This window comes from Ochotona princeps, chromosome 22 (genome assembly GCF_030435755.1).
Source record: "Ochotona princeps isolate mOchPri1 chromosome 22, mOchPri1.hap1, whole genome shotgun sequence".
NCBI lineage: Eukaryota > Metazoa > Chordata > Mammalia > Lagomorpha > Ochotonidae > Ochotona > Ochotona princeps.
Genome location: NC_080853.1, coordinates 9,823,233 through 9,849,776, shown reverse-complemented (window position 1 = coordinate 9,849,776; position 26,544 = coordinate 9,823,233). Strand labels below are relative to the sequence as shown.

Genomic DNA, 26,544 nt, shown 5'->3' with positions numbered 1-26,544 from the left:
TGCTCTGTGAGGGCAACAAGTTGCAACCGGCAGCAGCCGACTCTCTGAGGGGCTCAGCTCCACCTAGAGCCCTGAAGGGCCAGGTGCTGTGCAGAGTCCTCTGCAAATATCACCCCAAACCTTTAGCTAAGAGGCAGATGGATTTATCTTCACTGAATTCTTCTGAGTCAATTTTTTCATACTCCTGCCTTAGTTTCCCAACAAACCCATCCAGGAGCATCCCTGCCGCTGGCGCTCGCAGCCGCCCCTCTGGGGCACCCACAGCCTCTCTTCTGTCAGCAGGCGACAAGCTTTTGAGTCTCAAGCTAGCACTGGGCGGCCAGATGCCTGGGAAGGCCAGAAGGGGTGGAGCTATTATTCTGTCTCCTGCTGCCCCTACCAAAGAACCCCGCAGGGAACTGGGCAGAGCGTGTCCAGCCTAGTCTCCATCCCGGTTCATTTTTGCAGCTGGTCCCCCTGAGACGTCGCGCTGCAGCCAGACTGCTACAACTAGGTCAGTGTCGCCAAGTCCCTTTGAGGCATTTAAAAGTTTCAACTTCTCACAAAATCATCTTGTGTCCTCCCCTTCGCCCCAGCTGTCCTGTTTATCCTACACTGCAGCACTTATTACTTGTGCAGGGTCATTCTGGCAGAAGGCTGGATTTGCACCTAGTTCGCATACGGGGTAAAGTTGGGGCAAGATGCAAGACAGCTTCAGACGGGCAGGAAGTGGCAGAACCTTGCGGAAGCTAGGACCCAGGTCCCTGTGGCACGCCGAGTCTACGTGAACATGCTCCGGCCCTTCAAGCCGGCGGCAGAGCCCAAGCCCCGCAGAGCATTCTAAGCTATCCCTCTCCCCCTACTGCACCCACGTCCAGACCCTCTGGCCCTTGCTTCTGGGGTAAACTGAGGCAGGCAACATGTCTATGGGGCCGTCCTTTCCTAAGCCCACACCCAAGCCACAGCAGAGCTGCCCCTCCCGCCATCTAATCCACATGCAATAGCAGGCAAGGAGAGGATGGGCAGGGGAACGAAAGCAAGCAAAGCTTGGAAGCCAGCCGATTCTGCCACACTCAAGATGGCGGCGCGGCCACGGCGAGCTCCCTCAGAGGCGGTACCAGCGCATGCGCAGCGCGCAGTCCCGTCCCGGGACACAAGATGGCGACAGCGGCGCTGGGGAGGGCGAGGCGGAGGCGGCAAAACGGGCGGTCGAGCAGAACGTGTAATCGTGTCCCCTCGAGTCCTCTCCGGGAAGGTAAGAGCCCGAAGGAGCCATGGTCCCGCAGCAAGTCGAACCGGGGTCCGGGGATCCCAAATCGGGCAGCGGCGGCCCCTCCGCCGTGCTGCGCTCGGGGTTGCCGCTTGCCCCGGTCTCTGTTGCCGCCGCCATCTTAGGGCCGCGGGTGGACAACCGGGCCAGTGGCTGGGGTGAGGGCGGTGGGCCCGGAGAGCGCGGGCGGAGCGGCCTCTCGAGCACCTCCGCTGCCGCCGCCGCCACCGCCTTTGTGTCAGGCTCCGACTCTGAGTCGCCTCAACCCGGGGGCGGGAGCGCGCGGCGGGGCGGGAGGCGGAGCCCGGAGAGGGGCCGGCGCGCGCGCGCCCTGCCGCCCCCGCCCCGCCGGGAGGGAGGGAGGGCTGGGTGCGTGAGCGCGCGCCGGGAGGCCCCGGCCCCTCCTGGGCGCGTCCCTGGCGCGCCTGCGCACGCCGCCCGCCTCGGGACTCCGCCCTCCTGGGCCCGAGAGTTGTGATTGGTGCGCTGCTGGAACGCTCCCGCCCCATCGCCTTCCAATCCCGACCTCGGACCCCGTTCCTTCTGGTGGGTTCTTGGGGTTGCGCAGATGGTCTCGAGGGGCGCTAGGCTTAACCGCGGTGTGCGTTGGGTGTTCGGGGAGCCGCAGAGTAGGAAAACAAAAGGCCAAAAAAAAAAAACCCTCCCCGATATTTTAGAGCTGCTACTTCCTACTGAGGCGCTGGGCAGAGAGGTAGACGGGTTAGCCGGAAAGGCCTGGAAATCGAAACCTTGCACCCTTGGACATGCTAGTCCTCCCACTCAATGGCTGCACCCAAGTCCCATGGGATCGTGACCCCCCAAAACAAGTAGTCGAGAAAAAAATCTTAAGAATTTAGTCGTCGCGTTTGCCTGTACTAATTCTTGGGATTCGAAGTCTGACTTTTTTATTATTCTTTTTAATGAAAAGTCCTGAGCTGCTCATGCAACGCAGTGGGTTTGGGTTGTAATTGCTCTGTCTCCCTGTGACCTCACACAAGCCGCGCTGCTTTTGCCCTGCAGGGTTGCAGGAAGCTGTTGGGAAAATAGTTTTCAATAAAGACAAGATGTGCTGTAGAATGCGTTTGCATGTTTATTTTACTCAAGACATTGCTGTGTGTCCTTAAAGCATCCCCAAGACCTGCTGTCTGTTGTCCTTAGTTGGGCTGGTAGGACTGACCACAGAATTGGTGGGGCCCTTGTTAAATTTTTCAGTGTTTCACCGTGGGCACAAAATGGCAGGAAGCTAAGTTGGGGGACTCCTGCACACCTAAGAAGGTCATATGCCCAGGAAAGTGAATCTGTTGGTTGGAGATGCCCTGAGTTCAGGGGCCCCCCGATGGGTCCTCTGCCTGTCAGTGAGGGTGCCCCGCTTGCTCTGGGTCCCTGCCCTGCAGCCCTCAGCAGGCCCGTGACTCTGTCTTCTTGTGTCTCTCTCCTGCAGCCGATACCAGGAGTCCCCTGAGCCCCTGTCCACTGCAGTGCTGACCAGCCCGCCTACCTGTGCTGAGCTCTCCTACAGCCTCATCCCGCTTCCGTGGGACCCTGGGAAGTGGGTCCGGCCGGCCGGAGAAGAAAACCCTCTCATGCTAACGTCGCAGACCCCAGAGGGTGAGAGAAAGGCCTGGAGGCTGCACTTCCATGGGCTCAGGTTATTCGTCCTCCTGAGAACCAAAGCAGCTTTCCGTGGCTGTGGCGAGCATTGCCAGCCAACCCGTGGCTGTGGCGAGCATTGCCAGCCAACCCAGTTGCTTGCCGTGTGTCTTGCTGCTCCTGCAGTTTTACCTGCTAGGCCATAGTGATGATGTGACTATTAACCAAAGGCATCCATGACTGTGCACTAGAGTCTGTGTCCGGGGGTTCCTCTGATGCTGTCAAGGGCCAGTCAGAGCTCCTGAGGAGCGAGATGGGCCCCATGGCCACACTGTGTTGATGAAATGTCAGCATACAGACGATGGATGTCTCATGTTGGGAAGGTGTGCTTGCTTGCTTGTGGGTACCTCAGCATCTGCGATCCCATCGGAGGACTGATGGGCCCCTAGGAACTGGGCCATCTCAGGATGCCTGGGCTCAGTGTGCTTAGGTGTGTGTGTGTGAGCAGGGGAGTAGAGGCTACAACTCAGAGGGAGCTGGTCTCTGCGGTGGTCTGCTCACCTGTAGATCAGGACGGAATTATACAGTCCCTCTGGTTGCACTGTGCAGACTGCTAGAGATCATGCGAGATGCAGGTAGTCATTCTCCTGCCCCGGCTGTACCTCCTTCCAGCCGGCTTTTCCTGGATGGGGAAGGAAATCCCATGCCCTAGGAGGAGGAGCTTCTCACAGGCGGACCCTGTCTTGTCGCCTTTGCTGCTCGGGGGTTGAGAACATTCCCCTTGGCGACTGGGCAGGGCACTGGAGAGAGACACACTGGACCCAGTTCCTACCCCCTGAAAATTCTTAGTTGGCAGAGGGGTGCTCTGAGCCTTGAGGAGGGGGGTCTGGCCACCTGTCCTAAGGAGGGGCAAGTCAGGGAGGGCTTCCTGGAGGGTGCGAGGCCAGGGTGGGCCGGACACGGACTGGTGAGGTGGGGAAGAACATTGCCAGCTGGAGGGGCAACAGGGCACCGTTGCACAGCTGTGAGTTGCAGCTTGGATGCCGGGGCTCCTCCCATGGCCCTGTGCTGGTCTCAGGACAGGGCCAGACTGGATTGCTCTGGGCCTGGGTGTGGGTAGAGCTGACTCTCTCTGGGCCTCCGTGTGGCAGGTCCCGTGTGGGTGCTGAGATGGCCAATGAAAACCATGGCAGCCCCCGGGAGGAGGCATCCCTGCTGAGTCACTCCCCAGGCACCTCCAGTCAGCCTTGTTCTCCAAAGCCAGTGCGCCTGGTGCAGGACCTCCCAGGTACTGGGGCTTCTGGGGAGGGGGAGGTAGCAGGGGCACCCAAGCAGTCCTGACCTGGCTCTTTTGCTCTTGTCTGCAGAGGAGCTGGTGCACGCGGGCTGGGAGAAGTGCTGGAGCCGGAGGGAAAACCGTCCCTATTACTTCAACCGATTCACCAACCAGTCCCTATGGGAGATGCCCGTGCTGGGCCAGCATGATGTGATCGTGAGTGCCAGCCTAGGGCAGGGGTCTCGGCAGCCTGAGCAGCCATTGGGTGTTTAGCCCTGGCCTCATACCTGCAGATACAATGACAAATGAGACGGCACACACTCCCCACTCAGGGAACCTACACCCTGACAGGGCACTGAAGTAGAGTGCGAAACGTTGGCGCATGGATACAGGTGTGACCATGGGAGACGTGCTCCCTGGCCCCTGGGGTCTCCTCAGCCACTCAAGGGGACAGACAGGAATTGAGTTACAGTGGTGGCCCGTGCTCTGAGGACCTAGTTTCTGGCAAGTGGTGAGCTCAGTGCACGTGGTAGGAGGAACCAACAACCTTCTGGCAACTGGACATGGCTGCACAATGAGGGAAGGACAGGCGGGCTGGCCGGCAGGAGCTGGGCTTTTGGGGCCCTATTCGTTGGGACAGTGGAGCCTGAGTTTCAGACGGGCAGTGCTGGTCCTAGGCCCCAGCTAGCAGTGTGTGGAACAGGACTTGTGCCTCACAAGGTTTTCAGGGCCACCCTGTGAACCGCCACAGCCCGCGTGTCACCACAGAAGCTCCATCCGCAGGGCCTTGCTTTGCCTTTTTTCCTCAATGAGTATTTCTTGAGTTTCTTCCTTGATGGCCGATTCACTTTGTTCTTAAGGAGAGGAAACCAGCATAGTGAGCACTGGTCTCCTGCTGGGTGTCACAACTGCTTCCAAGGTGAGGGACTCAGAAGGGGAAGTTGCTTGTCCAAGGCTACGTTGGTGCAAGGAGCAGGCAGAAATGGAGCCCTGGGTTATCTGCCTAAGCGCTGACTGCCGCCCCCTGCTCCTCTGTGCAGGGGAGGAGCAGGGGCGGGAGGGCGTGAGGATGCCAGAGTCCCAGGGCTCCTAAGCTGCCACCCCAGTTGCAACTCTGCTGGTCTCCCTCTACCAGTCGGACCCTTTGGGGCTGAATGCGACCCCACTGCCCCAAGACTCGAGCTTGGTGGAAACTCCCCCGGCTGAGAACAAGCCCAGAAAGCGGCAGCTCTCGGAAGAGCAGCCCAGCGGCAATGGTGTGAAGAAGCCCAAGGTGAGTGTGCGTGGCTCTCTGGGCCTGGCAGGTCTGCAGCCCGCTCAGGTCGGGGGTCCAGGAGCACACAGCGGCGCAGCCCACAGGCGAGGTTGCCCGACTTGATGTCTTTGTGGCTTTCATTCCAGATTGAAATCCCCATAGCAGCCACGGGCCAGTCGGTGCCCAGCTCCCCGAGCATTCCAGGAACCCCGACACTGAAGATCTGGGGGACATCCCCTGAAGACAAACAGCAGGTGGCTCTCCTTCGCCCCACGGAGTGAGTTCTTGCTGATGGGCTTGCGGATGCCTGCCTGCCCGGACTGTGGGTGGGCTGTGGCAGAGTTGGGCAGGACACCCTCACAGCTCCCATCTATACCCCAAGGGTGTACTGGGATCTGGACATCCAGACCAATGCTGTCATCAAGCACCGGGGGCCCTCAGAGGTATTGCCCCCCCACCCCGAAGTGGAGTTACTGCGCTCCCAGCTGATCCTAAAGCTTCGGCAGCACTATCGGGAGCTGTGCCAGCAGCGAGAGGGTAGGTGCCTCCTGGGCCTTGGCCTAGGCTTGCTTCTACCCAGAGTTTGAAGAGCCTGCCTTTGGCATGGGTTGCTGCAGCCCCGTGTCTTGGGACAGATAGGCCTTTCTCCGTGCCCTTGGCCTCCCTACTTAAGCCCTGTGTGCTCTGCTGGGCTCGTCCCTGACACAGGGATAGTATTGGCAGCTCATGGACATTTTAGAGCACTTATTACCTGCAAGGCACTCTTGAGCACATTTTTAGGCATTTGTGAAAGTGTAAAAATGAGAGTGCCTGCTTTGCTGCAGTGACTGCTTCCCGTGGACCCCCTGTGTACTGTCTTTGGTTTGTATTACCAGATGAGCTGTGCAGCCTTGCAGACACACTCCTCTCTGTGCGGGATTAACTGCAGAGCCAGTGGTTCTCACAATGTGCTCTGGCGAGTGTGGTCTGGCTGGCCTGAGGCTTTGCCCTCAGTAGCCCTTCTGTCTTGCAGGTATCGAACCTCCTCGGGAGTCTTTCAACCGCTGGATGCTGGAGCGCAAGGTGGTAGACAAAGGATCCGACCCCCTGTTGCCAAGCAACTGCGAACCAGTTGTGTCGCCCTCCATGTTCCGTGAAATCATGAATGACATTCCCATCAGGTACAGCCCCCTGGTGTGGCCTGCCCTCAGCTCTGGCCTGGGTAGCACAGCTCTGACTTGGCCTGTCTCCCCCAGGTTATCTCGAATCAAGTTCCGGGAGGAAGCTAAGCGCCTGCTCTTTAAGTATGCCGAGGCTGCCAGGCGGCTCATTGAATCCAGGTTTGGCTTTCTCTGGTATCAACGTGGTGTCCACATGGGACAGATACGTGATCAAAGAGGGGAGGTCATAGGCCACTGTCCCCACACTGGGTACTGGCATGGCTTCTGGTGGCGGAAGTGAGCCGCTTCCCAAAGGCAGACTCAGGGCTGCCAGTGCCAAGATGCTGCCGGCCTGGGCTGGGGTGAGAGGGCGGGGCAGCCCGTGTGGCTCAGGCTGTTCTCCCTCTCTCGGCTGGCAGGAGTGCTTCCCCCGACAGCAGGAAGGTGGTCAAGTGGAATGTAGAGGACACCTTCAGCTGGCTCCGGAAAGACCACTCGGCCTCCAAGGAGGACTACATGGTGAGTGGGCCCTGGATGAGGCCTCTTCCCCAGGAAGCCTGTTCCGCCTGTCCAGCCCGGGCAGGGCCTCCACTGCAGCCAGTTCTTGTGTAATTTGGCAGGCCTTGACATTCATCTGCCCCCAAAGTCATGACCAAGGAGATGTTTTTCTGGCTCCTGGCCTTCTCCCAGAGAGCATTTCCATTAACGTTCTGAGCGGGATCCTGTGCTTGGCCACACATCTCAAGTAGCTGCCTTTCTGACTTAATGGTCGCCATTTCCCTCAAGTAGATATTTGTAAGCAAGGTTGACAAAAGTGTGTTTTCTTGGGCGTGTGTGTTCCTCTCGCAGTTAAGACTTGCTCTTATTGTTTCCACAACAGTTCCGTGTTCTGGCCAAAACCGTCTTAATCCTATCTACCAGCACTAGCAATGGGCTTTCTTTTCAGGACCATTTTTCACAAGAGACAAAGTTTCGCACCTCACGATAGTAACTGTGTCCTTGACACGTAGAGAGTGACAAAGGTAGGTGTATTCACTAGCCAGAGTGACTCATTTTCACTCCTCAGTTGCACACGTGTGGTTCAGCAGGTGACAGATGCCTACAGTCATCCATGGCCATGGCTAACAGTGCGACTCCTAGGGCAGCGTCCACCGAGCACCCTGTGGGTAACCGACTGCCCGGTGGACCGCATCTGCTTCCTTTCCCCAGTAGCCATTGGGCTGGAGCCCGGCCTCACCCTGACAGAAGCAGCTGGCATTTAGTGCACACTCCCTGTATGCCAGGGGCTCAGGCAGTCCAGGAGTGATCACTGTGGATGTGCAGGCCACCCTGTCCTCTTGCCAGTGGGGTGAGATGCAGAGGTACCAGGGGATGTGTGTGAGTGCCGTAGCTAAGTAGCAGAGGCAGTTTCTAGAGGAGGACTGCTGGGATCCGACAGCCGCGCGGAGGCCCCTCAGTCTGGCTGGTCCTTCATCAGGCATGTCTCCTCCAGGACCGCCTGGAGCACCTGCGGAGGCAGTGTGGGCCCCACGTGTCGGCTGCAGCCAAGGACTCGGTGGAGGGCATCTGTAGCAAGGTCTATCATATCTCCCTGGACTACGTCAAACGGATCCGAGAGAAGCACCTTGCCATCCTCAAGGAAAACAACATCCCAGGTAGGGGCTGAGCACAGTCCCATGCCCTGACGGAAGGAGCGAGCGAGGTGAAGCCCCAGAGTGTGGGCACTTCTCCCAGCAGGACCTGTGGTAGAACCTGTTGTGCTTTTTGGCTAGGAGGCATCAGCCCTGCAGAAGTGACGAGTTGGGGAGAGTTAGGAGTTAGTAAAAAAGGACTGGAGGGCCAGGGCTCTCCCTGGGCCAGGACTGGGCTCTCTTGGTGTCGGGCAGCCCTGAGGCTGCTGCAGGGCAGTGTTCTGTTTTCCCTGCCCATAGAGGAGGCCGAGGCTCCTGAGCTGGAACCCCGCCTGGTGTACTGCTACCCGGTACGGCTGGCCGTGTCTGCGCCCCCCATGCCCAGCGTGGAGATGCACTTGGAGAATAATGTGGTCTGCATCCGGTACAAGGGTGAGATGGTCAAGGTCAGCCGCAATTACTTCAGCAAGCTGGTAAGTGCGCGGGCCCTGGGGTAGGGTGGTCCAGGGCCTGGGTGCAGCCGGGAGGCCTGCCACTGAGGCTGCCCACCTCTCTGCTCTGCAGTGGCTCCTCTACCGCTACAGCTGCGTGGATGACTCGGCCTTGGAGAGGTTCCTGCCTCGAGTCTGGTGTCTTCTCCGGCGCTATCAGGTACAGTGCCGGCCATGGGCTGCAGCAGGAGCGCCCCCTGGAGGTTCAGGGAGGCTGGCCCCAGCCACTGACCTTGGCCACTCTGCAGATGATGTTTGGTGTGGGCCTCTATGAGGGGACTGGCCTGCAGGGGTCACTGCCTGTGCACGTCTTCGAGGTCCTCCACCGACTCTTTGGCGTCAGCTTTGAGTGCTTTGCCTCGCCGCTCAACTGCTACTTTCGCCAGTACTGCTCTGCCTTCCCTGACACAGATGGCTACTTCGGCTCCCGAGGGTGAGAGTGAGGGACTGCCGGGTCCCCTTGTGTCCAGCCGAGGAAGCTGCTTCCCAGTGGGTCAGGGCTTTGGAGCCAGACCCCACGTCACCTTAGCGCTGTGTGACCTCGGACATGGTGCCTAGTCTGGGAGCCTCAGTGTTTCTGGCACTGTGATGGGCCCCTGGCCTGGCCTGTGGGTTTCGCAATAAACTTCTCAGGTCTGGAAGCTCCGGTGCAGTGGGGCACAGGTCCCAGGGACCCTTTAGACGAGGGAGATCCAGAGGCCACGGCCAGGGAACACTGGGTGTGGCTTGTGTTCTGAGGGCAGGGGACCCAGGACGGATCGGAACTCCAGCCCGGGGGCCGTGGGCATCCAAGCCTGAATCCTGTGGCTGCACCTGCTGACTGGAGATGGTCAGGCCACGTCACAGGATGAGTCAGGCTAACCCTGGTCGCTGGCTAGAGCAGGGCCATTGCTGTGGCATAAGGATCCGAGGCTGGACGTGGCTTGTGGTTTTGGCTGTGGGTCTGGGCCTCCCAGGTCTTCAGTGCTCACCTCTCTCCCCAGGCCCTGCCTGGACTTCGCTCCGCTGAGTGGCTCATTTGAGGCCAACCCTCCATTCTGTGAGGAACTCATGGACGCCATGGTGTCTCACTTCGAGGTGGGGTGCTGCTGCTGTGCTGTGCTGGGGTGTGGGTGGCATTGCCAGCTGCCAGTGGGGCAGCCCCTAACCTCCACCCTGCCCCTCCCACAGAAACTGCTGGAAAGCTCGCCAGAGCCCCTGTCCTTCATTGTGTTCATCCCTGAGTGGCGGGACCCCCCAACCCCAGCGCTCACCCGCATGGAGCAGAGCCGCTTCCGGCGCCACCAGCTGATTCTGCCTGCCTTTGAACATGAGTACCGCAGTGGCTCCCAGCACATCTGCAAGAAGTGGGTGCCCAGGGCGGGCAGGGCGAGGGGGGCCCAGCTGAGGAGGCCCCGCCCCGGCCCGCCCTGAGCAGCTGTTGTGTCCACAGGGAGGAAATGCACTACAAGGCAGTCCACAACACGGCCGTCATCTTCTTGCAGAATGACCCCGGCTTTGCCAAGTGGGGGCCGACGCCCGAGCGGCTGCAGGAGCTCACCACCGCCTACCGGCAGTCCGGTCGCACCCACAGCTCCAGCTCTTCATCCTCATCCTCGGAGGCCAAGGAGCGGGACTCGGGCCGCGAGCAGGGCCCTAGCCGCGAGCCTCACCCCACCTAACACAGCTTACGGGGTGGAGGAGCCCCAGGGTGCTGGCATTGACTGCTGGGACTTGGACCTGTGGGGGCCAAGCAGGCCCTGGGCCTCCCCAAGGGGTGGCAGCAGAACTCAGGCTGCCAGGGACATAGGAAGATTCTGGCTCTTTGGCCAGGGTTCCCCCTCCCTGCCCCAGCTCCCAACTGCCCACCCTGAACTCACTTGAGTCCCTTGTATATAGGCCTGACACCCTTCTTTCTACCCTCCCAACCCCCCATGGTTTCATCTGTAAAAGGAAATACAGACCCCCTCCCTTCAAGAATGTGTGAGGGTCTCAGCAAAGGAGGTCTACCCTGGGGACCACACTCTGCCCCTCCAGGTTCACCTTGCAGGGCCACTGCTCCACACAGCTGGCCGCCTGGCTCCCAGGCCTGTGTGCCCAGGGGCTGGCAGCGGAACTGCAGACTTGTCCAGCTGGGCAGAGCAGCAGAAGCCCCCTGCTGGTACTGGAGTTGCCCTGCAAGCAAGAGCCTCTGTGCAGCACCTTCCCCACCCTCTGAGGACCTGGGGAGGAGGGTGCTGGGGTGACATCTCCGCTCTGGCCTTGCGTGGTTGGCAGCCTGTCCTTCGTGCCCCCACTGGAGTGGCTTTTGACAAGCTCCTGCTTGGGCAGTCTATCAATGAGAGGACAAAGTGAGCCGGCCAGGCCTGGACTGTGGTCCTTTTATTGAGACAAAGGCCCAGTGGGTCCAAGCAAACAAAAATAAATCTCTCTTCTAGAGCCTGCCCGCAGGCTGGGGTGCCCAGCACATCCTGGAGGGACCTGTGATGCCCTACCTTGGCAGCACAGGTCTGACTCCCTGAAGTGACAGGATGGTGCTGCCTGGGATGTAGGGCACACGGGAGGAAGGGAGGTGCACCCGGGCGACCTCTCCTGCCCCAGGAGGCCTGACACTGCTGTCAGGATCCACCTAAGTTCATGGGGGCTCAGTCATCTGTCAAAGTGATGACGTCATACTCGATGCCTTGGTGCTGCAGCTGCTGAATGTGCTCAGGCACTGGTTCCTCTGTGCTGTACAGGCCCTGGGCTTGAGCCATGGCGGCATCGGCCACCGCTGCGGGGTGGGGGTGGGGGAGCACAGTGAGCCTGCTGCTCCAGGGCCTGTGCCTGGGCCCCCGTCCTCACCCCCAGGGCCCTTAGGATCCAGCCCCACACCTGTGACAGCCGAGTGTGCTGCGGCCTCAAGTTGTGCCTGCGTGACAAGCTGCTGGCTTGGGGACACGGGCACATACTGGATCTAAAGGGGAGAGGCGGATGAGAGCTGGCCATGGAGGACCCTGCACAGGCCCAGCTCTGCCTGCGCCGTCCAGACTCCAGAGCCCTACCTGGGACTCTTGAAGGAATGGGGCTCCTTGCTCATACTGGATGTGTGTGATCTGGCCCTCCTGCACCTGCAGAGGGAGGTGATGTGTGACCCCAGTGGGGAGGCTATGCAGCCTGCTCAGGGCCTTCCCTTCAACCCGGGCCTACCTGGATGTGATGGCCTTCAGGCACGACGACGTACTCTTGAGGGAGCAAGTGCTGGACGCTGTCCGGCGAGATGATATATTGCACCTGCAGGCGGTGGGGTGGAGGGAGGCAGCTGCTGGGGGCCTGCTCACATGAGTCCAGCTAGGACAGGGCTGGGGAAGACCAAGGCTCCCCACTGTGGTGGCTGGGAGCACTGCTTCCTCCCAGGCTGTTGGCTGCTCACCTGGTTGTCGGAGGTCACCAAGTGCTGTACTGTTTGGCCATCTGCTGTAGTGATCTCTTGGATGTATGTCGCTTCCTCCTGCCAGGGCCAAGCCAGCTCCAGCCTCGGTGCTGTGTGCCACCAGCCCTCCCCAGACCTGCTGGCAGGGCAGCCCCCAGGGCTGGCTCTTACCTGATTCGTCACTGTCTGCTCTTGGGCCACAATGATGTGCTCCTGGCTTAGGGCCTGCTGTAGCCGCTCCGGGCCCAGGACCCCGTGACCTGACTGCAGAGCAGCTGGGAAGAGGGGCAGATGCTCACCCAAGGATTCCAGGGACCCCTCAAAGCTCCAGTCTAGAAGGGTTTTCTGGGACAGTGGTTCCAGTCTGGGTCCCCCCACCCACCAGCAGCCCAGGGCAGCTCACTGTGCAGGGTAGCCAGCGTCTCATCGTCACTGTTGAGGATGATGGTCTGGGTTGGGGTTCGGGTGGTTGGGGTCCCCGATTTCCTCCCATCAGGACTGTGCAGCCGCTGGATGTGGAACTTGAGGTGCCCGTTGCGGTTGAAGCTGAGAGAGAGGGGAGGACGCTCCAATGCCTGCACCAGGGGCACTGGGCAGCAGCCTCCCAGCCAGTGTCTGCCTCACCGCTGCCCACAGATGTGGCAGGCAAAGGGCTTCTCGTTGGTGTGGGTCAGCATATGCCGCCGCAGGTCCTTCTTGTTCTTGGAGGCGAAGCTGCACTGGCTGCACTGGTGGGGCCGCAGGCTCGAGTGTTGTGCCATGTGGGCCTGCGGAAGGGGCAGGGTCAGTACAGCCCAGGGAGCCAGGTGACACGGTGCTGGGAGCTGGGTGCGTGTGCTAAACTGATGGCGATCACATGGAAAACCTTGCCCTGGCTCAGTCTGCAGCCAGGGGAATTCCCAGTCCTGGAGGAGGGCACCACGGAAGCCCCTGCCAACCTCACGCAGGCCTGTCTCCCCATCTGGAGGGGGTGGCCCTCACTGGGCCCTGAGGAGCAGGTGCATGGTGGAGTGGGGGCTGGGAATTTGATTTTCTCACCTTGGACCACAGCAGCCTCAGGAAACACAGTGTGCCAGGGCCCCACCTGCCACCATACCCTCTGGTAGTTTCAAGACAAATGACCTGTGCCCTGCACACCTGTGTTACCCTGGGGACATGGTGGTACAAATCGTGTCTCCAGAGCAATGAGCTCTCTGAGAATGGCTCCTTGCTGAGTCACCTCTGCACCTGGGGGACAGGGTGTATAGAACAGTGGCCCAGGGGGTTGCTTGGGAGGAGCTTGCACACGAGTGGCTCCTGAGGGGGAGCAGAGGCAGGTGGGGGCACAGCACCTACCCGGACCTCGGGCCACTGGTGGGCACTGAAGGGGCAGTCGGGACACTTGAAGGCGCTAGGACCGGCATGGGCTCGTTTGTGGCTCTCCATCTCAGCTCGGCTAGGGAAGGCCTCAGCACAGATCTTGCAGGAAAACTTCTTGGATGCCGTTGCAGCTATGGATGGTGGCGAGCAGGGCGTGACCAGGCCCATGGCTTTACCGGCTGCAGGGGGAGGTGAGGCGGAGCTCTCAGGGTCTCCACCCTGGTGGGTCCTGGCTGGTGACAGGGGCTCAGAGCCGTCTCTGGGGAGCCCCCCAGAGCACTGCAGCAGCGGCCACTTGGCTCCCGAGGCCAGGGAGTCTGCACTGGGGAAGGAGATGGAGCCGTCTGTGGTCAGCTGCGGAGAGACCAGAGGGCGTGAGGGCGGGGAGGTGCGGGGTAGGGGAAGTGCAGGGCTCCGCCACCCCGAGCCTTACCTCAATGTGGTGCAGCTGAGTGCCATCAGCTGCCATAATGTAGTGGGCTCCAGCTTCCTTGAGGGCATCACTCACAACCACAGTCTGGGCTGCCTCTCCCGCAGGTTCCTCACTGTGGGCACCGAGGCGGGGACAGTGTGAGGTGGGATGCTAGGAGGGTGGGAGGCCCTGGGAGCCCCCTTTCAGAAACAGCCATCAAACGAGGGCGACTGTGACCAGAGAAGGTCTTAGGTCGGAAGATCCGGCTCTGCCCTGTTCCAGCTGGTCCTCTACCATCTCTTTTGCAGGTGTGTGCCATGTGTATGGCGGGAGCGGGGCTAGCCCACGTCTGGCCAAGGGCAGCAGGATGCACACACTATGACTGCAGCCCTGCAGGGCTAACAGGGACCCCCCCAACCTCCAGGACAAGAGCAGGGAGGTGGGAGGTCAAGATGGGTCTGTCCACGTGCTGGCTCACGGTGAGGGTCCACACGGCCCAACTCCCATTCCAGCTGAACCATGTGGCACCAGGGCTCCGTCACACGGCCCCAGAGTCCAGTGAACACCTCAGCACTCCTGTTCCCCTCTGGTCCCCTACAGGGCAGCTGGATGCACCAACAGGTGGCAGCTCAGAGCGTCAGAACGGGAGATGCCTGGGATCTCCCGGGCACAGAGCAAGTGAAGTGCCTGCGGGTCTGATCTCGGGCCCATGGCTGAGCTGCCCGGGATCCCACAGAGTGGGGGGTGTGATTGTGGTGCCAAGTGCTGGAACTCCAAAGTGCTAGAAGATGGCAGCTCTCAATTCCTGAGGACACACCTCCCAACCCCTTCACACACGTCAGGATTCTGTTCCCATCACTGGGTGTGGGGGGGTAGGGCCAGCGTCTAACCTCCCAGCATACCTGCAAAGGGGCAGGTCTCACCTGTAAGGTGTGCCAGGTGCCGATGTCCCCTCCTCCATAGGGGGAGCCGTGACGACACTGTAGCCAGCCCCCGCAAAGGGCCCGGAGGCCAGCGCCATCTCCTGCAGGGCAGGGGTGCCCAGCTGGCTCTCTCCTGCCACACTGCCCCCTGGCTCTGCCACGTGGAGAGTGACCACCTGCGGTGTGGTGCCTTCGGGTGATGGCTGTCCGCCAGGGGGGTCCAACTGAACTTGCATATCCTCTGATTTCACCACAGCTACCTGCAACGGCACCAAAGGGCACGATGGGCAGGACCTATGGCAGAGAAACTGCCCTTCCAGACCTCTCTCCAGCACACTGGCCAGACACCACTCCCCTGGCACTCACCTGCTCCTCATCTGTAATCCTACAAACAAGGACTATAAGGTGAACCACTACCAGGCCGGCAGAGGTCCCTAACAGACTGCCGACAGCCAGCACTGGTGAGGCTGTGAGGAGACACCCCCCGGGGAGGGCCCAGAAGCAAGCCTGGGGCCTGGACTGTGGTGCAGCACGTTAAGCTGCTGCCAGCATCCCTTATGGGTGCTGATTCAAAATCTGGGCTGTTGCACTGCCCATGCACTTCCTTGCTAATGCACCTGGGAAAGCAGCAGAAGATGGCCCCAGTGCTTGGGCCCCTCCACTCCTGTGGGAGACCTGGATGAAGTGCCTGGCTTTGAACTGGCCCAGCCCTGGCCAGTGTGGCCACCCAGGGAACGAACTAACAGACAGAAGACCTCTTTGTCTTTATAACTCTTCCAAAATAAATATTAAACAATAAATGTTTACAAATTCAATACGCTGAACTGATGAACAAAACAAGGACTCCTACCCAAGATAAGATTCCACATGGAGTCAGAGTGTGAAAAATGAAACCATAAGAAAACCCCACAAATGAATGCTTCTGCAATCTTGGGGGAAGACTCGGGGAGACCTTCCCAGGGGAGACCCCAAAGGTGAAAACTAAGAGAGGGATGGGAAGACCCCCTGCCTGCCTCTGGAGTGCCACCGCACCCCACTCTGGCCGTAGGCTTCTAAACAGAGCCGCTCCATCTCAGGATGCTGGGGCAGGGCCAGGGGAGGTGGTGACACACTGTCCTCAGCCTCAGGGAAGGAGGGGACAGCCGAGGACAGGCGGGAAGCTGGCCTGGCCAGCTGGGCAGGGTGGTGGAGTAAACAGGCAGGAGGGACTCGATTAGCGGAGAGGCTGCCTCACACCCTAGGGCAGCACCCACAGGCATGGGGTGGCCACAGCATGAGAACCACGCAGGAAGCTGAGGGTGTGAGGAGTGGAGCATACCGTCCCCATGGTGGCAGTCACTGTGCTGAGGGAGGGTCTCCTGGGGACAACTCTTCCACATGGTAGCAGTCAGTGGATCTGTCCTGTCCCACCCTGGGCGCTCGCTGTGCCTGGGGCCAGACTCCCTGGTCTCCAGCTCTGAGCAGCGCACCTAGGGCACCTGGGGCCATTCCAGCAGGCTCACCTGCAGGGCCGCGCCCCTCAGCTCCCGCTGGGCACTCATGTTCAGTAACAGATCCAAGGCCGTCCGTGTGGCCATCGCAGTGGACTCCTCGGCTCCTAGGTGGAAAGGGGCCCAAGTCTGAGAAGTGGCTGGCAAACGGGAGCCCAAGGGCGCCCCACTGCCCTGCTCCCTCAGCAGGGTCCCCATTCTGTTTGGCTCTCAGAGTGCTCAACCCCGCTCCCAGCTCACCTCGCTGGTATATGATGGTGGCGCCACCCAGGGTGTCAGAGCACAGCAAGGGTGAGGTCTCTGGGGACTGAAAAGATGCGACCTCGGGAGCGACCTGTGTGGCAGGGCATGGCAGAGCCTGAGAAGGCGTGACCAGACTCAAGCACCTCCCAGGGATCAGGCAGGGGTGGGCTTGGCTTGTTTCTTCCCTTTAGCCTCACAGTCACCTGCAAGGTATGTCCCAGCTCCATGGGTGTGCTTACCTCGGGGGGCCCTGGGGAGCCGGCAGAGGGCGCAGGGGCTGCGCTGTGCTGCTGCTTGAGCTCCTCAATCTGCTGCAGGGAGAAGAAGGGGCGCCGGCGGGAGGGGGGCTCCTCAGGGTGGCGCCGCCCCCACTCCTCGAAGCTGCTTGCATGCCGGCATCGCACATGAAGGCGCAGGTTCTTCTTGTGCCTTGTGCTGAAGTGGCAGTACTCACAGGCAAAGGGCTTGGCCCCTGCAAGACCGTGTCCAGGATGCCTGAGTCCACCATGCCAACCCCTGACAACCCTCCTCCTCCAGGACGGCCCCCATGACCCCAGGGGCTTCTCCCACTGACTCTGTCCCAGCAATCAGCTCCCATATGCGAGCAAACACAAGCCACCGCCCACCCTGGTGTGCCAGGAGAGAAATGGATCGGGGCCGCCCTCTGCCCTCCATCTTCCTGCAAGCTCCCATCATCAGCATCCCAGGACTGCACTGCCTTGGGAGACGTCTCCCTGAGGCGGATGGGTGTCTGGCAAGCAGAGCCTCTGCTCTATCTACAGTGCCCCTCCGGACGACTGGACCCAAGGAGGGCCAGGAACCAACTTCTGTGGTCCGCCATGCCACTGCCACCACCTCCTCCTCTGCCAGTGTGCCCAGGCTCTGCCCCAGTGCCTGCCGGACTTTGGGCACCAGCAGAACTCACTGCCACAACTATTATATTGTGGGCACTTCTGACTCCCCCCATTTTGCAACTAAGAAAAGCTCAGAGGGGGCAAGCAGCTGGGCCAGGGCTGTGCAGAGAGCTGCCAGCCGAGTCAGACTGGCCAAGTCCCTCATGCGGCTCGGGTTTCTGAGGGGCACAGGACAGGACAGTGTTGAGCCCCTGCTTCGGGCCTGACCTGTGTGCTTGATGGCGACGTGGGAGAGTAGGAAGTCCTCTCGGAAGGTGCGGTAGGGACAGAAGCTGCACTTGAAGGGCTTGTCGCTGACATGAGACAGCTGGTGGTTCAGCAGCGCCTTCTTGTCCTCGCAAACGAACTCGCAGAACTCGCACTTGAACCTGCGTGCAGGTGGCAAGGGGAAGGTTAGCCGCACTCTGACCCCGCTCCTCCCCCTCCCCACTGGGCCTCCTGGGACCAGGTACCTGCGGTTCGCCACGACTTGGATATGTGTCAGCAGGTGCATTTTGAAGGTGTAGCGCTTCTTAAAAGACTTTCCACACTGCAATGGGCAGGGCAGAGTTAGCTGGGGTGGCCAGTGGGGGTGCCCTTCAGCAAGCCCCCCGCACGGCCCTTGCCACACCCACCTTGTCGCACATGTGGGGCTTCTCAGTGCTGTGTGTCTTCATGTGCTGTGTCAGTCTCTTTTGCATGGGGTACACGCGGCCACACACTGGGCAGGGGAAGGAGCTTAGCTTCGGGCTCTGAGAAGTCCAGGAAGGGGAGAGTCAGCCTCACCCCTGCGCCCCCAGCAGGCTCCCTTCCCAGCCCGGCGCCCTAGACTCACCGAATCCGGCCTCTTCTTCCTGCAGGAGAAAGGCCCAGGAGTTAGACCATGGCTCCTCCCCACACACTTCAGACCCCCACCCCGATGCCCACCAGACCCAGTGCAGCTCCAGGACCAGTGCTTTACAACTGGGGTGTCCTGGGGAAAGAGGGCTGGCCTTGGGACACTCTTCCTCACTCCATGGCTAATCACATTTGCCTACTAAAGGCCGAAGGAAAAAGCTGCTGAACTGGGAAGTGACTCTAATCTGATTGGGTCACAAACCTCTTTTCTTTATTTGCAAAAAAGGAAAGAAACCTTGTAAACCCTGAGGAGAGCCAGTTTCCCATGGAGCCAAGGTGGCTCATGGACCCCGTGGCTCAGTGTCCACTGCGGCTCACCCAAGGGCCCCAGAGCCAGCTCCTTCCTGATACGGCAGACCCTGCAGGCACACCTGACCTGCTCAGAGCCAGGGGTCTGGAGTTTGGGAGCCGTGGTCGCCCAGAGCCTCCCCGTCCCACCCCACTGGCCCCCACGGACCGGTCCCGGTTGTGCACGGCTGCGTGTCGGGTGACGTCTTTCCGGTAGACGCTGGTGTAGTTGCATTCGTCACACTTGTAGGGTTTGCTGCCCACATGGTTGAACATGTGCTCCTGGAAGAGGCAGGGTCACAGGCGCTGGGGTGAGCCTGCCTGCTGATACCCAAGGTTCCCAAAGCCGGGGGGCCACAGGTGCTCCCACCAGGTGTCTGTCCCCAGCAGGGGACCCACTCCATGCCAAGCCCCATGCTGACTCCCCATTCCACAAAGGAGGAACCAGCCTCGGGGTGCAGGGATCTTGGGAACTGAACCCAGGCAGCGTGGCTCCCCAGCATACACCCTCCCCACTGTGACATATGATTTGACTCCTATGGAGTTCAGAGAACAACCTCCAGGTCACAGGCTCCAATCTGCCTGGGAGGAAGCACTGCTTAGGGAAAGCCCACCCCCTCCCACAATGACTGCTGGCTAGGGCACTCGGGCCAGGCCTGCTGCAGCTTCTTGGGGCACTACACTGGGGCTGGCACTGAGTGCAGCACGTTAAGCTCCTGCTTGCCAGGCTGGTACTCCATATGGCAGTGCTGGTTCAAGTGCCAGCAAATCTGCTTCTGGTCCAGCTCCCTGCCCATGTGCCTGAGAAAGCGGAAGATGGCCAAGTGCTTGGGCCCTGCCATTCTCGTGGGACACTTGGAAGGAGTTCTGAATCCTGGATTCAGCCTGGTCCATGCCCAGCTCTGGTGGTCACTGGGAAATGAATCAGCAGGTGGAAGATCTTTGTCTCCCTTTGCCTTTCAAATAAATAAATACATAAATATTCTAAAAATAACTAACAGCCTAGGACTGTGGACTGCTGTGGCTCCCTGCACTGCCCGACAGTCAAGTTCCAGAAGGTTCAGGGCTGCTGCGGGCCACCCAGGCACTCTGGCTCTAAGAACAGCCCTGCTGCCGCTCCCTGCTGGACAGCGCTCGGATACACTGACCGCAGGAAACCCGCTCCAAGGCGGGCACACCCCCACCCACCTACCACACCAGCCTGCGCCCAGGCCCGTCACCCTCCATGCCCTGAGGGTACCCCATACAGGGGCAGGGTACCAGGCACACCCTCCCAGGGGCTGCACCTTGAGCGAAGACCAGCGGCGGGAGCGATAGCTGCACTGCAGGCACTTGAAAAGCTGCGGGTCGCCTGACTCATGGGAGTTGACGTGGAAGCGCAGGTCCTCATGGGACAGGAAGCGGGAGCCACAGATGCGGCACAGGTAGGGCCTCAGCAGTGGCTTGGGCGACTTGTAATAGTACCTGCCAGGCATCGTGGGGTGGTGGGGAGAGGTCTGGCTGGGCAGGGGTCTCCAGGAGCTGCGGGGGCTTGTAGCTCACACCCCTCCGCCTCCCTTGCCCAACTTACTTGCGATATTTTTTGCCCAGGAAGCGCCTGGGTGGTCGTGAACGGCGACGGGGCTGGGTCTCGGGCTCCCCCTGGGAGGAGGGTGCTGTATTCTCAGGGTCTGGCTGGATCACTCCAGGTTCCAGGGGGGTCCTGTTGGCCTGGTCTGGGGCTGCCAGGCGTCCCGGGCCCGAGGAGCTGGGAGCTTCGGCATCCTGTAGCTCCACAGGGCTCTGCCCACTCTGGGAGCTCACCAGCGGCTCTCCATCCACACCTGCCAAGTGTGCCAGGGCACAAGTCCACCAAGACTACTGGGACAACTGCAAAGAGCCGGGCCAGAGGCCAGCCCAGCCGGGGCTACACACCGACAGACTCCCAAGCCACAGGACATGGCCGGGAGCCCAGGGCAGGAGAGCAGTGCGGCACGCAGCCAGCACGGCAGGGCCTATCCCGTGCGTGCACACCTCCCAGCCAGGAGACCTAGGTTCTAGACTGGGCTCTGCCCCACTGGCTGTGCGACTTCAGGCAGAGCCAAGGCCCTCCCGAGTTGTTAGATGGAAGCCACCAGCCCAGCTCCAATGACGGCTGCTCCGCTGCATACGCTAGGTCCATGGGCCTTAGAGACCCTGCCCTCCTGTGACCAAGGCTCACCATCTGGGAGGTCCGAGGTCTCCACGTGGCGCACTTTGCGGGGCCTGCCAGGTCTCCTTCGGGCTCTTGGGGTGCTGGGGGTAGGCCGTTGGGGCCGCAGCTGCCGGCCGCGGGGCTCGTCCTCGGCCGGGTTGTAGTCGCTGTCCTCTGCAGGGACGGGAGCCAGGGCAGTCAGTGGGAAGAGGCCCATTTCCCCATCCTTGTGGAATCTTTATCCCAGCCTCCAAGAAGTCCCCTCCAGGAAACCCTGTGGTGGTCCCTGGATGACGGTGAGCTCCCACTGCCCTTGTGTGAAGGAGAAAGCGCTGCCTCTTCCTGCTGACACTTGGCTGCCATACTTGGAACACTGCTGTGCTAACCACTGACCCCTGCCTGTGCCACAGTCGCCCCGGCAGCCAAGCCAGGCTCATGTGCGCCGAGCTGTAAGGAAGTGTCAGACTCATCCTACATTTCCAAACATCAGTATTTTAAAAAGGAGGGGCTGGCACTGTGGTACAGTGGGCACAACCTCGTCTACAATGTCGACATCTCATAGGGATGCCAGTTCAAGTCCTGGCTGCTCCACTTCTGATCTAGCTCCCTGCAAATGTGCCTGGAAAGCAATGGAAGAGGGCCTGGCGCAGTGGCCTAGCGGCTAAAGTCCTCGCCTTGAACGCCCCAGGATCCCATATGGGCGCCAGTTCTAATTCCGGCAGCTCCACTTGCCATCCAGCTCCCTGCTTGTGGCCTGGGAAAGCAGTCGAGGACGGCCCAATGCATTGGGATCCTGCACCCATGTGGGAGACCTGGAGGAGGTTCCAGGTTCCCGGCTTCAGATCGGTGCGTACCAGCCCGTTGCAGCTCACTTGGGGAATGAATCATCGGACGGAAGTTCTTCCTCTCTGTCTCTTCTCCTCTCTGTATATCTGACTTTGTAATAAAATGAATAAACCTTTAAAAAAAAAAAAAAAAAACAAGCAATGGAAGATGGCTCAAGTACCTGGGTCCTTGCACCCACAGAGAACACCCAGCTAGAGTTCCTGGCTTTGACCTGGTCCAGCCCTGACCAGTGCACCATGTAGGGAGTGAAGTACCAGATGGTATATTTATTTCTGTTTCTGCCTCACTCTCTTATTCTCTGCCTTTCAAGTCAATCTTACCAAAAAACCCGAAACAAAAACAGTAAAGAATATGGCTACGTGAACAATGGCAGGTGCCTATGCATGCATTACTGCTTGCATAACACAGCCTCTGGGTGAGTCCAAAGGGGCCCCTTGTGCACGTATCTAGCCAGTGCAGCCACACAGCTAAGCCCTGAGATGCAGCCTGTCCTCCGAGACTCCAGACACCCAAGGGTGTGTCTAGGCCAAGCCCTGCACGTGAACCGCAGGAGCTGTGTGGGGTGCGCACCCTGGTGGCCTACCCTCCAGGTCGTCAATGGCACCGGCGTCCACTATGTCGTCGTCCTCCTCCTCCTCCGGCCCCTCTTCTTCCTGCGCCTTGGCCAAGGTGCCCCATTTCCGCACACGGCCCTTCTTACCAGTGGCTGCTGCTGCTGCAGAATGCAGGACAAGCTTGCTATGTATGCTTCCTGGCACCACACCCCCAGCCAAGTGGCCAGCCAGGGACGTACCTGGGCGGAAGTGCCGTTCCCGCATGTGGCGGAGCAGCGTGGCCTTGGTGCTGCTCCGGTACTGGCACATCTTGCACTTGAACTGCTGCACCACCACCACCTCCATCATGGCCTCCAGGCTTTGCAAGTCTGGCTCCTCGGTGACAGAGGCTGCGGGCGGCTGTGCTGGCGGGCTGGGCGCGGCCCGCACCTCTTCCGGAGTCTCCAGGCAAGTGGATGTGGGTCCATCGGCCAGGGCCTCGATGGTTGCCAGGCTGTGGGCCAGCGTGGAAGTAGACATCGGCGAGGTCATGGGGGCACCTGCACACGGGCGAGAGGATGAGAGGGCAGGTCTGGCCAGGAGTACCACCAGCTGCCCCTCGTCAGCAGGTCTGCTGGGCCCGGAACAAACTCTCCTCCGAGAGCACTTTGCCAGCAGGGAAGCTGAGCCTAGAGCCGACAGTGGCTGATCCGCTCTCTTCAACTCCCCCTGCCCACAGCATGACCCCGGGGTCTCACCATCATCTGGGCCCTGCAGGATCAGGTAGCGCGTAGTCTCAGCATCCCCATCTTCAGCACTGGTCACCGTGATGCAGCCTGAGCAGATGGGATGGAGGAGGTCCTGGGTGCAGGTGCAAATCCACTGGCACCATTCTGGCCCACTGTGAGACCACAGGCCAGTCGCGGGGCCCCTCCTAGCCCAGGGCTTCTGGGGCCAGGCTCAGAGGTGGCCTGGGTAAGTCACGTGCTGGTCACACAGGCTGCCCAGGCTGCCTTACCAGGGACCGCCAAGCCCAGAGTCCTCCTCCTTCCTGCCAACTTCCCCCAGGCCAAGGCCTGGCACCTGTGTCCCTGACTCAGGAATGCTTTGCCAGGCTCTCCTAGGTTACTGAGGGGAGCAAGGTCCCATGCCAATCCCTCTCCCTCATGCACCGAGGTTCTGGGGCCTCCATGCTGGTCATTAGCAGGCTCCCCAAGGCCCTTCAGAGCAAGAGCTCTGAGGTCTGACTGCTGACTGCCAGCCCTGAACCAGCATGGCTCGCTGGCGACAGTTCCGTTAGGTGACATGCCCTGGGCTTCCCAGCAGCATATACCCCTGAGGTTCCTGGGAGAACCCAAGTAGCCGCTGGATGGCCAGTGTGTGGAAGAGTTCCCAGGACAGCCAGGGGTGCTACTGCTTATCTCCTTAAGCCCCTGGGTCACTGACCACTGGTCCCTGTCACTCGCTTGGTGTGGTAGGGTCACCGCCTGTGTCCACAGCCAGTGCAGCAGACTGGCTGCTGCAGGGCCCCCTCGCCCTGCCACACCCGACTCACTCTGGATGAGATCGGGCCCGATGGTGGACTCAATGATCTTGTCGATGGCCGAGCCCAGGTCTGAGGAGGAGGCCGTGCAGTCAGATGGTAGCGAGGCAGCGTCTGGGAGGGCGCTGGAGTGTACCAGTGCTGGAGGGCCACCTGGTGCCGTCTCCGGGGCCACCGAGGAGGAGTCGGGCAGGTAGCCATGGGGCAGCGGGGCTGCACTCGAGCTGCTCTCAGACACCTCCTCCTGGTGGGGTGGAGGAAGACAGGGAGCGAGAACGCTCAGGGAGCAGTGTGTCCCTGCCAGACACAGCGCTCTGCCAGAGTGCAGCACATGGCACCCCAGCCTCCAGTCAGAGACCCCAAGGGTGCAAGATCCAGGGCCCCTGGTTCTGGGCAGGGGTCACCCCAGAATAACAGGGGGAGCCATCCTACCCACATCTGGGTGGAGCCATCTTCATGGGGCTTTTGCACAAATTGTTCCGTGGTCTTAGCTCTGCCCAGTTATGACCCCCTGGCTAACTCCTCCCCAGCCTTTTCCTCGCCATGGAGCTGGCACTTCTATAATCCTCCTCCCCGTGGGACTGGCAGTTCTAGACTCTCCAGCCCACTACGGTCACCACACGCACCCTGTCCACCAGGGCCTGGTCTGTACCCACCTCTCCTGCTCTGTCTCCAGGGTCCAGTAATACAGACCCGTCCCCACAGAATGAATGAAACTCCGTGATGCCAAAATGAAGGCCCTGGATGGGCACCCCCATCAAACGACCACCCTTGACTGGTACTTCCTGAGTGCTTGCTACGCGCCAGGTACTGTTTTACTTGTTGGGCGTGTGCTACTTCATTTATATCTCCTCATGGCGGAAACAGAGCTAGCAGCTGGGAAACCTGCTACAGATCCCCAGCCTGGAAGTTGCTATTGACTGTCACCTCTAGGGGCATGTGTGCCTGCTCCACTTCTCAGTTGGGAAGACTGAGGTGTGACGCGACAGGACAGGGGTTCCTCCAGGGAGTGAAAGGAGGGGCCGGCACCTGCACGGGGACACCTGCCTCTCAAAGGATCATGGCAGGTGTGGCAGGCAAGACCACAGCCTGGACTCTAAGCCTGGACTCTAAGCCTGGATGGGTCTGCCTGACTTTCATTTTCTGCGACATGCAGGGGAGTCGGGGAGTTGTTCGTGCCTTACAAGATCTGTAGTTCAAGTGAGAAAATCTACCTGGGGGATTGGGGTTGGCACAGGGCCTGGCTCCCAATACACCAAAAAAACCAAATCTCATTCCCCAATGTGCCTTGCTGGCTGCCAGGCCCTGCCGCTTGCGGTGCCTGCCTCCATCCACGCCGCCCATGCCCGTGCCTACCAGAGAAGAGCCGCTGTGGTCTGAGCTCTGCCCGATGCCAGAGTCATCCGTCTCGGCTGGCACGGGGGCAACGGCCGCGTCGCTGCTGTCCGCAGACACGGCTTCAGAGGTGCCCACGCCCAGGCCGCTCTCGGAGGGCTCCTCCGGCCCACCAGGCCGGGAGGCCGCGTCGCTACTGCTCTCCACCTCGTTCTCCTCCATGGGCTCCAGGAACCGCCTGGCACGAGGACGCGGGGCCTGGAACTTTCACTCTGCCAGAAGAGATGCTCGGGTTTGGAATCAGTGCGGTGCCACCTTGCTGCCCCGGGCAACCACAGCCCACCCAGCTGCACCCTCGCCCCCATTTCGCAGATGCAAAGACTGAGTCTCCCGAGCGACGGAAAGGACCGCTTCCTGAAGGGGCCCAAGAAGCCCAGCCTCCCAGGCTAGGACCCTTCCCCGGGTGGCTGGCTCAGGGGCCGGTCATCCTGACTCTTCCGCTCTGGCCGATCCCCCCTCGTCCGGCTCGCGGTCCCCCCAGGGGCAGGGTCGGTGGTACAGCCCGCGGGCCCCCCGGGTCAGTGGTTCGCTCTCCCCCGCCCCTGGGGTCCGGGCGGAGGGGCTGACAGCGACGGTCTCGGGGCCTGGCGACTCGGGGCTGTCCCCGGCGCTGCCTGCGCTCCAGGCCCGACGCCATCTTGTGGCGGCGCCGGGTTTCCGCTCAGGCAAGTGCGAGAGCGACTAAAGGGCCTGGGACCCCGGGGCCCTGTTCGGACAGCCCCGCCGGCCTGGGACATCGCCGTCGCGGCTTCCCGCGACGGGGTCCCACGCCAGGGCCGGGTGCGGCGGAGCGGCCCAGCTCTACTCGACGGTTACCTGAGGCCTTCGCAGCCACGTTCCTCTCCGACTCTGGCATCGACGGGGTCGCCATCGTCCCTTCCCCGCGGCGGAGGGAGCCGCCGGCCTTCTGTCGGCCGGAACTACTTCCGCCGCCGGCTCCGGGAAAGGACAGATTTGCGGCGTTCCCGGGTCTTTCCGTGGCCTCCGTCCTACAGCCGCGACCGGTGGGACTCTGAGACATTTTTTTCGAATCTCTGGGGTGGACAGCGGTGGGGAGGCGCCCGCTACTGGCTGGGGACTATCTTTTCTCCTGGTGGAGGGTTACACAGGAAATGGGTGTGACATCACGCTCCCTTCCAGAGACGGGATGGGCGGGGCCATTGTCGTGGGCGGGGCTTGTGGGCGGGGCTCGGGGGACCCTGCCGGCCTCGGGCGTTGGAGCTCAGGTTTGGCGGGAGAGTAAGTGTCATTCCTGTGGCTCGCTGTCCTCGAACCTAACGGAATCAGGCCAGATGTGGTTTGATGTGTGCCGGTGGGAGGGTCTCGGGGGGACCGGATCTCATCCAGGAAGGGGTCGGACGAGCCGAGTCCAGGGGCCTGGGGGGTCTGGGCATGGCCTCCCGCTGTGCTGGGGAGTAGGAAGAGGATCCGGCGCCTCTGCCACGCCACCTTCAACGTGTTGCACTAGAGTGGGAAAGAGGCGTCCCGTTCTGATCCCCCGCATCTCTGTAGTTCTCCCTCTTTGTT

At 60.8% G+C, this 26,544-nt stretch overlaps 2 protein-coding genes across 3 annotated transcripts; one reads left to right on the top strand and one right to left on the bottom strand.

Annotated features, from left to right (window-relative positions):
• The first annotated feature begins 1,122 nt into the window (after positions 1–1,122).
• Positions 1,123–11,049, top strand: PCIF1 (phosphorylated CTD interacting factor 1). 2 transcript variants are annotated; one of them, XM_058679876.1, is made up of 17 exons: positions 1,123–1,234; positions 2,691–2,857; positions 3,991–4,127; positions 4,207–4,331; positions 5,251–5,388; positions 5,517–5,647; positions 5,753–5,907; positions 6,383–6,530; positions 6,606–6,689; positions 6,929–7,028; positions 8,002–8,164; positions 8,441–8,613; positions 8,705–8,791; positions 8,880–9,064; positions 9,615–9,708; positions 9,802–9,977; positions 10,064–11,049. In XM_058679876.1, the coding sequence occupies exons 3-17, from the start codon at positions 4,010–4,012 to the stop codon at positions 10,290–10,292; spliced, it is 2,106 nt and encodes a 701-aa protein (XP_058535859.1). In that variant the 5' UTR covers positions 1,123–1,234; positions 2,691–2,857; positions 3,991–4,009; the 3' UTR covers positions 10,293–11,049. The 2 variants fall into 2 exon arrangements, with proteins under 2 accessions (XP_058535859.1, XP_058535860.1); XM_058679877.1 differs by lacking the exon at positions 1,123–1,234 and adding an exon at positions 1,729–1,795.
• On the bottom strand, positions 11,019–26,050 carry ZNF335 (zinc finger protein 335). The gene is made up of 28 exons (XM_058679875.1): positions 25,834–26,050; positions 24,979–25,229; positions 23,635–23,866; positions 22,838–22,915; positions 22,340–22,639; positions 22,130–22,261; positions 20,728–20,874; positions 20,098–20,350; positions 19,814–19,991; positions 18,697–18,809; positions 18,178–18,196; positions 17,978–18,094; positions 17,816–17,892; positions 17,571–17,731; positions 16,689–16,921; positions 16,447–16,540; positions 16,219–16,313; positions 14,717–14,976; positions 13,815–13,926; positions 13,358–13,735; positions 12,647–12,789; positions 12,426–12,568; positions 12,194–12,297; positions 12,023–12,100; positions 11,800–11,883; positions 11,655–11,720; positions 11,485–11,566; positions 11,019–11,383 (listed from the first exon to the last, which is right to left on the bottom strand). The coding sequence occupies exons 2-28, from the start codon at positions 25,177–25,179 to the stop codon at positions 11,256–11,258; spliced, it is 4,008 nt and encodes a 1,335-aa protein (XP_058535858.1). The 5' UTR covers positions 25,180–25,229; positions 25,834–26,050; the 3' UTR covers positions 11,019–11,255.
• Between the last annotated feature and the right edge of the window lie 494 nt (positions 26,051–26,544).